At 37.4% G+C, this 14,545-nt stretch overlaps 1 protein-coding gene across 1 annotated transcript; it reads right to left on the bottom strand.

Annotated features, from left to right (window-relative positions):
* Positions 1-628: 628 nt before the first annotated feature.
* On the bottom strand, positions 629-1,645 carry LOC105206626. The gene has a single exon (XM_026130912.1). It carries the CDS (start codon positions 1,643-1,645, stop codon positions 629-631), a length of 1,017 nt encoding a protein of 338 aa, XP_025986697.1.
* Between the last annotated feature and the right edge of the window lie 12,900 nt (positions 1,646-14,545).

Genomic DNA, 14,545 nt, shown 5'->3' with positions numbered 1-14,545 from the left:
CCACAAGGAACGCGCTGGACCGTCCTCCACCGTTCCGACCCTGCCCCGGAATAATTCCGGGCGGCCCGGAGACGGCCCAGCCCGCTGGGTCCGGTAAACCGGGGTCCCAGCGGCCCGTCTTGTCCGATTAGGGGCGGCGAGGAGCTTCGTTCCGGGACGAGTCCTTTCCCGGAAACTCCTCGCCGTTGTCCACACACGCCCTTGGCCCTGCCTCGGAAAAGTCAGAGCGGCCCAAGGGCCGCCCCGACCCGATGGGGAGAGTTTCCCACGATGCACGCGCCGGGACACCCCCGCCGCTCCGACCCTGCCCTGGAATACGTCCAGGCGGCCCGAAGTCGGCCCAGCCCGGTGGGTTCGGTAACACGAGGTCCCACCGGCCCGTCCTACCCTTTGCGGAGCTCACTCTCCCCGTGCCAGGACGCGAGCCGTGAAAACGACACCGTCCCCAGACACGGGAATTGCCGGCCCCTCCACCTCTCGTGCCCGCCGCGCCAAAGGCGCCTTGGGCAGCGCAGCTGCCTTCCAATGGGAGGCAGATGCCTTCCCGGTGACCTCTTAGACCCTCCATCTCTCCTCGCCCGAAGGCGACTCGAGGAAGAGGGCAGCCCCCTCACCACGTCAAGGTGGGTCACCATCGAGGGGGCAGTACCCAGTACCTCTGACGCAACGATGTGAGAGTTAATTGGGTGCCTCCATGAAGAACACGGCCGTGCTCGTCCGCGATCACCAGATAGGTGAGATGCGAACCCTGCGGAAGTATTATGGGATGACGCTTGTCCACACTCAACAGCGCGTGCTTCAGTCGACCATCCACGCGCAGCAGTCCCCTATCATCGAGAAACGGACTCAGCAACCGGAGTGGACCCCGAGAGCGCCCGATACGCCCCCTCGACAGAGCCTTAATCTCGTCCCGGAAGGCAATCCTCTGCGCGCATCGGATCCACATGGTCCGAGCGTCAGCCAGCTCAGTAGCCGAGAGCACTGCCCCCCGCGTCAAGTCGGCACGCGAAGTTGCCAACGTCAACCAGCGGCGCATCCAGGCGGTCACCCGAAATAAACGGCGCAACGAGGAGAAGCGAGTCAGCTCCTCCGGTTCTTGCCCCTCGCAAGCGATGTGGACCCGAGCAGCGAGCTGCTCGGGCAGCCCACGACTCAAGGCCACCGCTGTCTCGGCCGGCCAAGCCGCAGAGCTCGCCCACAGGTACTGAGGTCCTCGCCACCAGAGCTTGTGCGCTCGCAGCTCCAGGGGTGACATTCCCCGTGACGCACAATCGGCCGGATTGATCCGCCCCGGCACGTGATACCAGTGCGCGTCCGGCAGTGCTCCTTGAACCTCGGCGACCCTGTTTGCCACGAAGGTTGTCCATCGCATGGGATGTCCCTGAAGCCATCCCAGAACGACTGTGGAGTCCGTCCAAAGGTGAATCGCCGCTCCATCCAGGGTCAGGACGGAAGCGGTGTGAGCCGCGATCCGAGCCAACAGAGCAGCCGCGCAAAGCTCCAGTCGCGGAAGGAAGACCTGTCTGAGCGGCGCGACTCGCGTCTTGGCGATCAGCAGCGTCAGCCACGCCCTGCCGTCCGCGATTGTGCGGAGGTATAAAACCGCTTCGTAGGCGCGTTCCGTCGCATCGGCGAAACCGTGCATCTCAATAAGCGCGCCCGGAGAATCCGCACGTGACCAGCGCAGGATGCGGATCTCCTCCAGGACGGGCAGTTGCGTCCGCAACCGTCGCCAGCACTCCACGTCGTCTGCAGCAAGGGGAGCATCCCAGTCACGTCGCCGTAGCCAGGCCGCCTGAATGAGAAGTTTAGCATTTATTACGACCGGGGCGAGCCAGCCCAGCGGGTCGAAAAGACGCGGTTTGCCTCAACACCGTGCGCTTGGTGACCAGCTCCTCTGTCATGCTCTTGACAGTTGGAGCAAAGCTGTCCTCAGCGGGAAGCCAGCGTATCCCCAGGACGTCGTGCTCCTCCGACGTCAACGCGACCGTCGACGGCAGCGACGACCGGTGCTCAGCGGGGATGTCGCGCAGCAGGTCTTCATGGTTGGCGACCCACTTGCGCAAGCGGAAGCCGCCCGCCAAGCACAACTGAGTCAGCTGCTCGCGCAGCTTGCAGGTCTCGAGCTGAGAGGAAGCCCCAGACAGTACATCGTCCACATGGGTGTCCAGCCGCAGGGCCTCAGCGGCTTGAGGAAAGCGCGCAGCCTCGTCCTCGGCAAGCTGACGCAACGTTCGAACAGCCAAGTAGGGTGCACTGGCCAACCCGTAAGTAACCGTGTTAAGGTGGAACTCCTGGACTCGGCTGCCTATCTTCCAGTAAATCCGTTGAAGGTCACGGTCCTCCGGATGCACCCAAATCTGCCGGTACATCTTTTTGATGTCCGCAGCGAGAACAAACTGGTGTTTACGCCAGCGCGTTATCACGTCGCAGAGCGTCGGCACTAAATTTGGCCCTGCAAGAAGTTCGCCATTTAAGGAGGTACCAGAGGATGTCCGTGAAGAGCCGTTGAACACGACGCGGATCCTAGCCTCCTCGCCGCCGCCCTTCCATACTCCGCGTACATTATCCGTTGCAACGCATTTTCTTTTTTTTTTTTTTTGTTTATACGAACGCAATACAAACGTGCTGCGTGAACTTTGTTAGATTTTGTCTGTTGTAATTTAAAAAAAAAGCGCCTATGTATGTTGCGCGCAACTTATCTTGAAATTGTGTAATCTAATAAAAATGATATACGTTTATTAAAAAGAAATGTGTGAAATCTTTTAAAGTGCCCCTATTATAAAGAGAATATACTTTTTCTACAAAATTAAAGTAGTAGTATTTGTATTTTCTTTGAAAAACATTCGTATTCTAACCCAACTGGTAGTATCTTCAACTTTTATACAAAACCCACGTGGTACTATCTCTGTATTGTCATTGAAAAATCTTTGTATTTAAAAAATGTAAGTAATAGCATCTTTAATTCTCACTAAAAAATTTTATTCTAACCCAAGTAGTATTTGCTTAAATATTGTGTAATTTAATTCAACCTAAATGCATTTTTCCAAAAAATCTTTTAAACAATCAAAGTATACTATTTTTGTGTTTCCATTGAAAAATCTTTCAATTTTAACCCAAGTGGTTGTATTTAATTTTAATAAGTTTCAATGGAATATATAACATTTAATTTATAAGATTAAAGAGGAAACGGTACAAAATGAAAAAATTTTATTGAAATAAAAAATTTTTGACGTACAAAAACATGGCGCTGCTAGATAAAAAAAGCAGAAAAGACATAGGAAAGAATGCAATAAATGTAACACTTGTAAGATATGTGTTATACAAGAAATATGCAAAATAAGTTTTAGTTTCTTTAACATTTAAGTAATTCTAATCGTAAGTTAAACTTAAGATACTACTTGAATTTTATTTAAAAAAAATAAAGATTCTGTTAAAATATAAATTATTTAGGTTAAATTCGAGGGGAAATTCACAACCCAAAATTTTGTACACCAATGCCGATTTTTGGCATTGCTGTAAAACACTGCCGACATTTTTGTACACTGCCGACAATGCTTATTGTTAGTCAATGCCTACAATGCCGTCAATCCTATATTAAAATTAAGGCAATGCCATGCAATTATGAACACTACCGCGTGCCCATTATCATACGCCAATGCCTGCACAAGAATTCTAAAGCTTTCCCGAAGTATTCTACACAATTATACAAAAAACTTCCAAAAATTTTATTTACGAACTGTATCTATACATTTTAATGTAATTGCACATTATTATGTGCTGTCTTATGCATATAACTTCAAACAATGGAACACTAAAAATAATAATAAAAATAATCAAAATAATGACCTTGATATTGTATTTGTTTGTAATCAAAATAAATTTTAAACATTCTTTAAAAATTCTATACATTTTACTGTAATTGCACATTATTATGTGATGTCTTATGCATAGGTATACCTAACTTCAAACAATAGAATACTAAAAATAACAATGTCTGTTAAGTTAGCACCCCCACCACAAAAAATCGAAACGCCACTTATGCCAAAATTAAGTGCTTTTTATGTGCTAATTATGTACCCTATTTGAAATTTTTGTGCTCGAGCGGTTTAGCAGGAAAATGAGATTGAAGGTGGGGGTGCCAGCTTAACGTTAAGCCAGCACCAACTCATATAAATAATTAATAAAATAAAAAAATAAATACACTAGAATTAAGTGCTTTTTATGTGCTTTCCAACGATATATAAATAAATATTCGTACTCAATCTCTTCGACCAGAAAATCGTCCCGAAAGTACGAATACACATTAACGGTACAAGAGTAAAGTACCAGAAAGAAAGCAATTCTGAAACTGATTATAGGCTTAAAATATTCTCCTATTTATGTGCTTTCGAAATATGCAAGACCAGATTTTTGTGCTCAACCACGTGATCGAAAAACCGACCCTGAAGTGAGCACCCTACCGTTCAGGTACAAGAGTAAACTACCAGAAAGAAAGCAATTATGAAATTGATTATAGGCTTAAAATATTCTTTTATTTATGTACTTTCGGAATATGCAAGAAAAAATTTTTGTGCTTAACCCCATGATCGAAAAACCGACTCTGAAGTGAGCTCACCACTCCCCAACCACTGACGACAATGCCGTCAATATTATAGGTCACTGCTTATTTTTTTCGGCAGTCCACTGCCGAAATTTTGTACACCAATGCCGGCTGTGAATTTCCCCTCGGTTAAATTAGATTACAAAATTTTAATGTACTTTTTATTTTCAAACAAATACCACTTGGTTTGGAAGATTTTCAATGACAATACAGAGATAGTAGCAATTAGGTTTTGTACAGAAATTATTCAATTCTTCTCATTGCTTTTCCTATCTAGCAACGCCATGTTTTTGTACATCAAAAATTTGTTATTTCAATAAAATTTTTTTATCTTGTAGGGTTTCCTCTTTAATCTTTTAAATTAAATGTTACATATTCCATTGAAACTTATTAAAAGTAAATACAACCACTTGGGTTAAAATTGAAAGATTTTTCAATGGAAATACAAAAATAGTTTGTTTAAAAGATTTTTTGGAAAAATGCATTTAGGTTAAATTAAATTACACAATATTTAAGGAAATACTACTTGGGTTAGAATAAAATTTTTTAGTGAGAATTAAAGATGCTATCACTTGAATTTTTAAAATACAAAGATTTTTTAATGACAATACAGAGATAGTACCACGTGGGTTTTGTATAAAAAAGATACTACCAGTTGGGTTAGAATAGGAAAAAAAAAACAGATACTACTACTTTAATTTTGTAGAAAAAGTATATTCTCTTTATAATAGGCGCACTTTTAAAGATTTCACACTTTTTTTGAATAAACGTATATTATTTTTATTAAATTACACAATTTCAAGATAAGTTGCGCGCAACATACATAGGCGCTTTTTTTACCTTTTTCTGAAAAAGTAATTTTGTACTGATATCATGCGTTTTGTAGTGTTAAGCAATATGTATTTTTTTTTCTGTAATAAGACACGATTTACACTATCATTTAGGTTTTATGGAATCAAATACATACCAATTGGGTTAGGAAAATTAGAATAGGAAAATTTTTTAAGGAAAATATAAAGTTCAAAGTAGTACTACTTGGATTTTGTAGAATTAATTTAGCATAGAAAATTTTTTTCTGTTAAAATACAAAAATAGTATCATTTGGGTTTAGAAGAAAAATAAAGATAAAGTGCACGAACACGCATACTTGGTGTCTTTCTTTAGCTTTTTTTGAAAAGGTAGTTTTATACTGAAATCACGCGTTTTGCAGTGTCAAGCAATTTGTATTTTTTTGTAATAAAAGACATGATTTCAACTTGGCAAAATTGTAAGAAAAACAAGTGGAATAATATGTAATATTGTAATTCACAAAGGTATATTAAAGTTCAAGATATTACGACATGGGCTGGTATAGTAAGTTTTTCAATTAACACAGAGATAGTACTACTTGAGTTTTGCAGAAAAAAATAAAGGGTTTTAGGCGCGTGCACATACACTTGGTGCCTTTTTTTACCTTTTCTTTGAAACGGTAATTTTGTACTGATTATTCTTAACCGAGCGAAAAACGGATTAAAGGATTGTTCGCTCCACCGGAATCGCCGTGACGGAATGGTCAGTTGCGTTAGGTGACAACTACTATTCAGGTTAGATGAAGGTGCATGACATGTGGCTTGTTTTCTGTTCCTGCACTAGACTGCATTAGAACGTTCCTTCTTGCTTTTACTTATTTTCAAATATATATCTACTTCATTTTAAGTGCACACTAATTCAGGGAGTTCAGGAACAGAAAACAAACGGATGATTGATTGAATACAGCTAACATAATATAGAGTTCCTATAATAAGAGTTTGGACACCCTGTTAACGATTCGTGATTGGTTCTTCGATTCGCCATATGTTTCAGCCAAGAAGAGCGGAAGATATAAAAACGTTTTTATAAGGATAAGCACTATATAAGAGATTCAAGTATACATTACATTTATTTATTAAATAAGGGCAGATAAAATTAATGTATAAACATGTAATATATATTAAAATTATTGTTTGAATTATCTAACTTGTCCTTGTAATTTTAATAACAATGTAAAACCTAACCAAACCTTTGTTTATGCAATTCAACTTTTAATACAATTACAGTTGTTATTAAAATATAAGTATAAAATGCCTGGCTACGCAGCACCCAATTGTTATAATTCATCAGAAAAAAAATTCAAAATGTGTACTTTTCCACTAAAAGACTCAAAAAGGTGTGTAGTTTGGGTTGAAAATATGAAACGAAAAAATTGGACACCAAACAAACATTCAATGCTATTTCAAGTGAGAATTAAAATGGAATTCTTTATTTTTAGTTTATTTACATAATAATAATAATAATAATAATAATAATAAGAATAATATTCAATTTTTAATTAAAGGTTCACTTTGCACCAGTAGCTTGGGAACAAAATCGAGCTGATGGATTATTAAAGCTTAAAATAATGCTGTTCCGACATTATTTGCTACTTTTGATGGTAATATGCTTTTCCGTGTATTAGTGGTTAAATATAGAGATTAAAATAATCATCTTAAAATTATTTTGTTACCTAATTTGATTCTATCACATGAATTGAATTTGAAGCTAAGCTGTAATTTTAGGAAAAAATTGCATTTTAAACATTTTTAAAGTATATGCAAGTGGATAAATGTTATTTTCTAATAAGTTACATTTTAATTTCTTTTACTTAAACGTAAATTGATATTAATTTAAAAATTACTCTTGATATGTCATTTTGCAGAATTAGTACAACAGTTATTGCCTCAAATTACAATCCAAAATGAAACAAAAACACCTGATGAAGAATTGTTTTTATTTGAATAAAACATAACTGAAAATAATGAGATTGATATTAATGATATTAGCAGTGAAGAGATAGTATCTGAAGATGAAAAAGTGTTTGTAATGCAGCAAAATAGACTGATACACAATGAAAGTTTTAGTAATTTAAATGACAAAGAAAAGATGAAAAGATATGTTGAGTGTTATACAAAGGCTGAAAAACTTCGTAAAGCAACAAAAAGGAAACTTCTTCAAGCAAAGCTTAAAATTAAACGTCTGGAAAAGAAGTACAAAAAATGAAGAGATTTCCAAGTGCAATAAGGAAGCTTTTTTACGATGATCAGATAAAACTTTTGTGCGGATATTACAAAAAAGTTCCGGTTTGGTGCAATGAAACTTTACAGAAGGCATATAGATATAAATTCGCATGTGGCAGTTCTGGTTACGAAGAAATAGCTCGCGATTTACCCTTACCATCATTACGAACGCTACGTAGACGACTTCAAAGCTTACAATTTGACAGCGGTATTTTAAACGAGGTTTTTGATTTTTTAGCTGTTAAAGTGTTTTAGTTTCAAAGCGGATTAGATAAATTTTGTGGTATAATCTTAGATGAGATGAAGATCACTCCTGGTCACACATTCGATCACTCGACTAATACTTACCTAGGTCGTGCAACACTTCCTAATCAATTAAAACAATATGATACTGCTACGCATGCTTTAGTCATAATGTTAGGAGATATTGGTAGCAGATGGAAGCAAGTAGTTGCATATTACTTTACAAGTAGTTCGGTAGATACTTTACAGCTAAAAGAAATCATTGAAGAAATAATAAATAAGGCTGAAGCTATTGGTCTTCGTGTGCTCAGCGTGACGTCTGATATGAGGTCTATGAATATGGGTTTATGGTAGTTGTTCGGTATTAATGCCTCAAAATATGGAACAATTAATAATTCGTGTCTACATCCAGTTGATAATGAAAGACGGCTATATTTTTTTCATGATGCAGCTCACGCTTTTAAAAATTTAAATCAAGGATTGTTAAGAAATAAATATGTTACCATTCTCAATAACCATGTTACTTTATATCAGTTACCAACAAATGTTGTTGATGCTCCACATTTATTAACGTTATGTTCAGAACAAGAAAATACATTAGATTTTAGTTTAGCATTAGCTCCAAAATTACAGAAACACTTGCTTGATACAAAAAATCATTTTTTTTTTAAATGAAAGTTAGCAGTGCGACAAACGTGATAAACCCTGCCGTAAGTTCAGCATTAGAATTATTATCCGAAGATACTAATAATCCTGATTTTGTAACAACAGCTTGGTTTATTAATATTATGTCAAAATGGTTTAAAATCATGAGTGCTCGCAGCTAAAATTAGCATTGGGAAAATTAAATGAAGAAAAATTAGCAGAAACTATTTCTTTTTTAGAAGGAATTATTGAATTAGTATCATTAATGAAAGTTGGAGAAACTGGACATTGGAAACCTTTTCAAACTGGGATTATAATATTTACGAAATCCATAATTGAATTAACACATTATTTACTAAACTATGAAGATTTTAAATTTGTTTTAACATCCAGATTTATGCAAGATTGCCTTGAAAATTTATTTTCAATAATACGTTCAACACACGCTATACCTAATGCAGTGCAATTTAAATATGATCTCAAGTTGGTTGTTATTTCACAATATATGAAAAATTTATCTCATAGTTCATACGAAGAAGATGATGGAGAGTTCTTCTCTGAATTTCTTGATGCAATGATGGAAAAAAATCGTCAAAATAAAAAAAAAGAAGAAAAGTGTTCAAAATATGCCAAATATATTAAATGATTTAGATTTAAACAGGTGTGCTGCAAATATAGAGTTTAATAACGCGACATTAAATTGCTTGTATTATATAGGAGGTTATACAATCTCAAAAATTAAGAATAAGCAACAAACCTGTGATACGTGTATTAATGCTGTCAGATCAAAACAACAAAGAACATCTTCATATACGTATTTGACCCGAGCTAGGTGCTTTAATAATGAGTCATTATTTTTTATAAACGATGTTACTTTTAATTTTATAATTGAAATGGAAAAAATATTCAGAATTTATTATACTACAGTGAGTACATTATCGATAGATCTTAAATACTTTTTTACTTATAAATTTCAATATTTGAACTGTAATTTACCTACGTGCCATAATATAAAAGATAAAATTATTCAGCGATTTATTAGATTTAGATTTAAAAAAATGTCTATGAGATTTACTGTTGATTATAAAGATATTTATATATGGCAGCAAAAGTGCTGCTATGCATGCACGAGTTAAATAAAGCTTTTATTATTTTAGATTTCATTAATTTTTCTTATTATACCTACTAATAAATTCAAAATATTGCAAATCCTTATAAAAACGAGTACATCAACGTCAACTAAGTAGCTCTATATTTTATAAAAAAAATAATAATATGGTTATTTCTATCGGTAACAAAATAGTGTTTTTTTGCCAGAATTAACTAATAAATTATGACGTCAGTTAAATATATACGATTTATATCGTTATATTTATATATATCCAATATATATTACTATTTCATTTTATATTTTGTTATATAATTTTGATGATTTGATGATTTTATTGACACCTAATATTGATATAAAAATAAGAAAAAGTATATTAAGTATTATAGTTAATAAATAAAATATATTACACATTTGAATTATCAAAATTTTAAATAAATAATTGAAAATACAAAGTAATTTATATAAAATATATAATCTATTAATCCGTCGTAGAATATTGTAATTTAAAGTTTTATCCAGCACGCCAATTCCCCTTCCATTATTTGGCAGTAAATAGCGGATGGTGTCCAAACTCTTATTGTAGGAACTCTAACATAATATAGTAGCGAACGCCTCTCTGTGTCAAAAATATGTACTGGACAAGAAAATCTTGGCGACGATGACGTTTCTTAAATGTAAAAATCAAGATTTGGACTTTGCGTCGCGATATCTCCGCTCGTAGGGCACGGAGAGAAAAAATAAAAACACTTTTATTATACAAGTCGGGGCCAAGCTATCGTTTGAAATTACTCAGAACTTGATCGGTTCAGCCGTTACTGAGATCTGATAATCTCGCATGCTTAGAACTCGCTGACTTGCGTAAAAGAGAATCGGTCTGCGACTCGCTTCTCCTACATAGGCGCGAGTCGCGACGGCGTCTCTAGATAACTTTATATTTTTTTTTATGAATGCGAGGTTGCAACTTTGAAACAATTTTAAAACATTCCGTTTATAATTTTATAACCCAGTAATATTGAATAACAAGGTTAATAATATTTTTCGTATTTTTGGTAACATGTGTATGTATATGTTCTTTTTCTAGAATGTACGAGGTGTGTTCAAAAAGTATCGCGAATTTTGTGTTTTTTCAAAAATTATTTATTTATTCATGAATATCTATTTTGTCCCCTTCAAAGTAATCCCCATGAGATATTATACACTTGTGCCAACGGTTTTTCCAATCTTCGAAGCACTTCAAAAAATCATTTTTTTTTTATCTTGTTCAGCTCCTCCTTCGATGCCGTCTTTATCTCGTCAAGCGTAGCGTAACGTCGTCCTTTCATGGGCCTCTTCAGTTTAGGGAACAAGAAAAAGTCACAGGGGGCCAGATCTGGGGAATACGGTGGCTGCGGCATCATTAGTGTGTTGCTTTTGGCCAAAAAGTCGCGCACAAGCAACGATGTGTGAGCAGGGGCGTTATCGTGGTGCAAAAGCCAATTTTTGTTCTTCCACAAATCCGGGCGTTTCTGGCGGATTGCTTTGCGCAAATTGCGCATAACTTGCAGGTAATATTCCTTATTGACCGTTCTACCCTGTGGCAAGAACTCATGATGCACCACGCCCCTGCAATCGAAGAAAACTGTCAGCAAAACTTTCACATTCGACCGAACTTGGCGCGCTTTTTTCGGTCTTGGTTCGTGCGGCAGCTTCCATTGAGATGATTGAGCTTTGGTTTCCACGTCATAACCATAAACCCACGATTCGTCACCAGTTATGACCCTCTGGAGCAAATTTGGGTCGTCGCGGACAGAGTCCAACATCTCATTAGCAATGTTCATGCGATGCTGTTTTTGGTCGCAATTGAGCAATTTTGGTACGAATTTCGCGGCGACCCGTCTCATGCCCAAATCATTGATAAAAATCGAATGGCACGAGCCAATCGATATGTTTAGGTCCTCAGCAACTTCTCTAACGGTAATTCGACGATTGGCCAATACCATTTTCTCCACTTCATTAATTTTTTCGTCTGTTGTTGAAGTGCTCGGGCGTCCGGCACGCTCTTCGTCGTTCACATCTTCTCGGCCTTCTGAGAACATTTTGTACCACCGATAAACGTTGCTTCGGTCCAAGGTAGCTTCTCCGTATGCCACAGTCAACATTCGGAATGCATCCGCGCACTTAATTTCGTTTTTCACACAAAATTTGATACAGGTTCTTTGATCCATTTTTTTGAATAGGTAAAAATCGAAGACGATCCAAAACACGTGCAAGCAAAGCAGCTGTCAACAATTAAGTGAACATTCAAAATGGCCGAGCTTGTCGGCATAAGTGAGAGACATGAGTACCAACATAACGCCACAAAAAGATCGAAATTCGAATATACGTAACCCGCGAAAATTCAAAATTCGCGATACTTTTTGAACACACCTCGTATTTAGTTTTATGAAACCTACTTGTACAAAAAAAACGCATTAGTCGTAACATCAATAATAATGATGAAAACATTGTTATGTAAACATTTCCATTTGTAATTTTGTAATAAAGAAATATTGAATAATAAGTTGTTTTTTATATTCTTTAAAATGTGTATATTTATATATATATATTAATTATATGTATGTTCACTCTGGACTAAGTAGAAAGTAAAAGAGGAAAAAGGATAAAACTTATAACACAATTGCTATATTTCACATTTATTTGTATATACATATATGAGCTTTTGTATCAGCCAGTGTAAGTACAGTCGGACTATCTTTGTGGTAGAAAGTCGATACCGTTTTCAAAGAGTCATGAATTTTGTGCCAAATAGGAACGTGTATCACATTTACGTACATATATATATGCATATCTGTATACACATACATACATATAAAAATTATGTGTTATGTCGTGTGTATACTATACATGTTATTTACATGATGTACGTAAATGTGATACACATTCAGAGTTTCAAAGGAAGCATCGTGCAATGATCTTTTGAAAATCCGACACGAATTGTACGAACAATCTGACTGCACTTATACTTTTGCGGATAAATGTCTTCCCCCATCCCTAGTAAAAATTACAGACAGAAATTGACAGAAACAGACAGAATTTCTATCTGTTTCTTACTGCAAGCTGTCCGTTCTATCTGCAAATACAACATGCAAATAGAAAATCCGCATTTGCAATAGTAGGTCCTATTCGTCTCCGTCTGCATCTTGTCCGTAATCACATTTCTCCTGTATCTGTCCACGATTACGGACAGCAATCTTGTCCGTTTCTATCCGCATTGTGTCTGTAATCACACTTCACTTGTATCTGTTCGTAATTGCTTACAGAAGTTCTGTCTGTTTCTGTCCGAATTCTATACACCGCGATTTCTGTCTGCTTCTATCCGCGATTATGTGAACGAATCCTATCCGTTTGTATCCGCATTGAATCTGTCGCGATTTCTGTCCGCGATTACGTGAACGAATCCTATCCGTTTCTATCTGCATTCTAGCCGTCGCGATTTCTATCCGCCATTGTCCACGATTACGGACAACAATCCCGTCCGTTTCTATCCGCATCTTGTCCAAAATCACATTTTATTTGTATCTGTCTGCAATTGCGTACAGAGGTTCTGTCAGTTACTGTCTGCATTCTATACGCCGCGATTTCTGTCTGCATCTGTCTGCAATTACATATCAGAATTCTATCTGTGTCTATCCGCATTGTATCCGTTGCAATTTTATCTTTCCGCGATTACGGACAACAGTCCTGTTCGTTTCTATTTGCATCTTGTCCGTAATCACATTTTATCTGTATTTATTTGCAATTGCATACAAGAATTCGATCCGTATGTATCCGCATTGTATCTGCATCTGCCCGTATATATAAATAATTAAAACCCGATTCTGCCAATGGTCCAACCAGCAAAAATAGCAGAAAGAATTTGAATTGGAAATAGAACCAAAGCATGAAAAAACATTACTGACGTAAAAAGAACTTGTCAAAACTCAATTTTGCAACCAATTGTTATAAACGAATTATTAAAAATTGACTGTAGAGGAAATTGATTACGCCAATTGATTCTACGTGAAAAATGACTCAATAAACATATATAACGCTTTTTTAACTGGTATTACAATAATTATTATAATTGTTGTTACGTCCGCGGATTTGCGAGGTTGCGGTCCGGGACGTAGATATCGTTCTTTTGTTAGTTTTGGTGAATAAGTGAATATTTTGGTATCCCACCACTGTCAGTTGTTACGTCCGCGGATTCGTGAGGTTGCGGTCCGGGACGTAGATTTCGATTTTCTATTGGATGGTTTTCCTTTCGTTTGATATTAAGGCAGCTGTCATCAGTCGTGGCTCGGAATCGTGCGATAACACGCCCCGATACACGACAATTTATTTATATGTGAAAAAGGAAGCATTTTGAGAGGCTATGTATATATATATACACTACTTTGAGTAGTGTATATATATGTATATATATATATATATATATATATATATATATATATTTAGTAATGTGGGTATATGTAACATACTTACTCTTATTATGTACTAGTAAAAGTTTGAACAAGCTAGTGATTATTATTAGGTATATGCTAAGCGTTATATTGCGAACGGTGCCCAGTTAATCGCATGTTATGATATTATTGAATAACCCAAAGGGGTCCTCCGGACTTTGAACGGTGCCCTTCTTCGGCCCTTGGCTTCTTGAGGAGATGCATGATTGAATCAGTGAGAAGGATTGCCACTTGAATGTATGAATGAGCAGATAACTTACCGGTCTTCTGAAGAAACGATTTCAACGCAATAGCGATTGATAGAGAGAGGTCAGTGTGAATAATCTACGAATTTTAGTGAGACAAAGTATTACTGATAGGAAACTAATTGAAAATACGAGTATACGTTGTG

This window comes from Solenopsis invicta, chromosome 3 (assembly GCF_016802725.1).
Source record: "Solenopsis invicta isolate M01_SB chromosome 3, UNIL_Sinv_3.0, whole genome shotgun sequence".
NCBI classification, from domain to species: domain Eukaryota; kingdom Metazoa; phylum Arthropoda; class Insecta; order Hymenoptera; family Formicidae; genus Solenopsis; species Solenopsis invicta.
The sequence above is the reverse complement of the archived record's forward strand: the minus strand, read 5'-3'. Positions and strand labels throughout refer to the sequence as shown.

What these genes read in the sequence shown, in the direction of transcription:
- LOC105206626 (XM_026130912.1), bottom strand. Translation starts at nt 1,645, where the DNA reads ATGCACGGTTTCGCCGATGCGACGGAACGCGCCTACGAAGCGGTTTTA.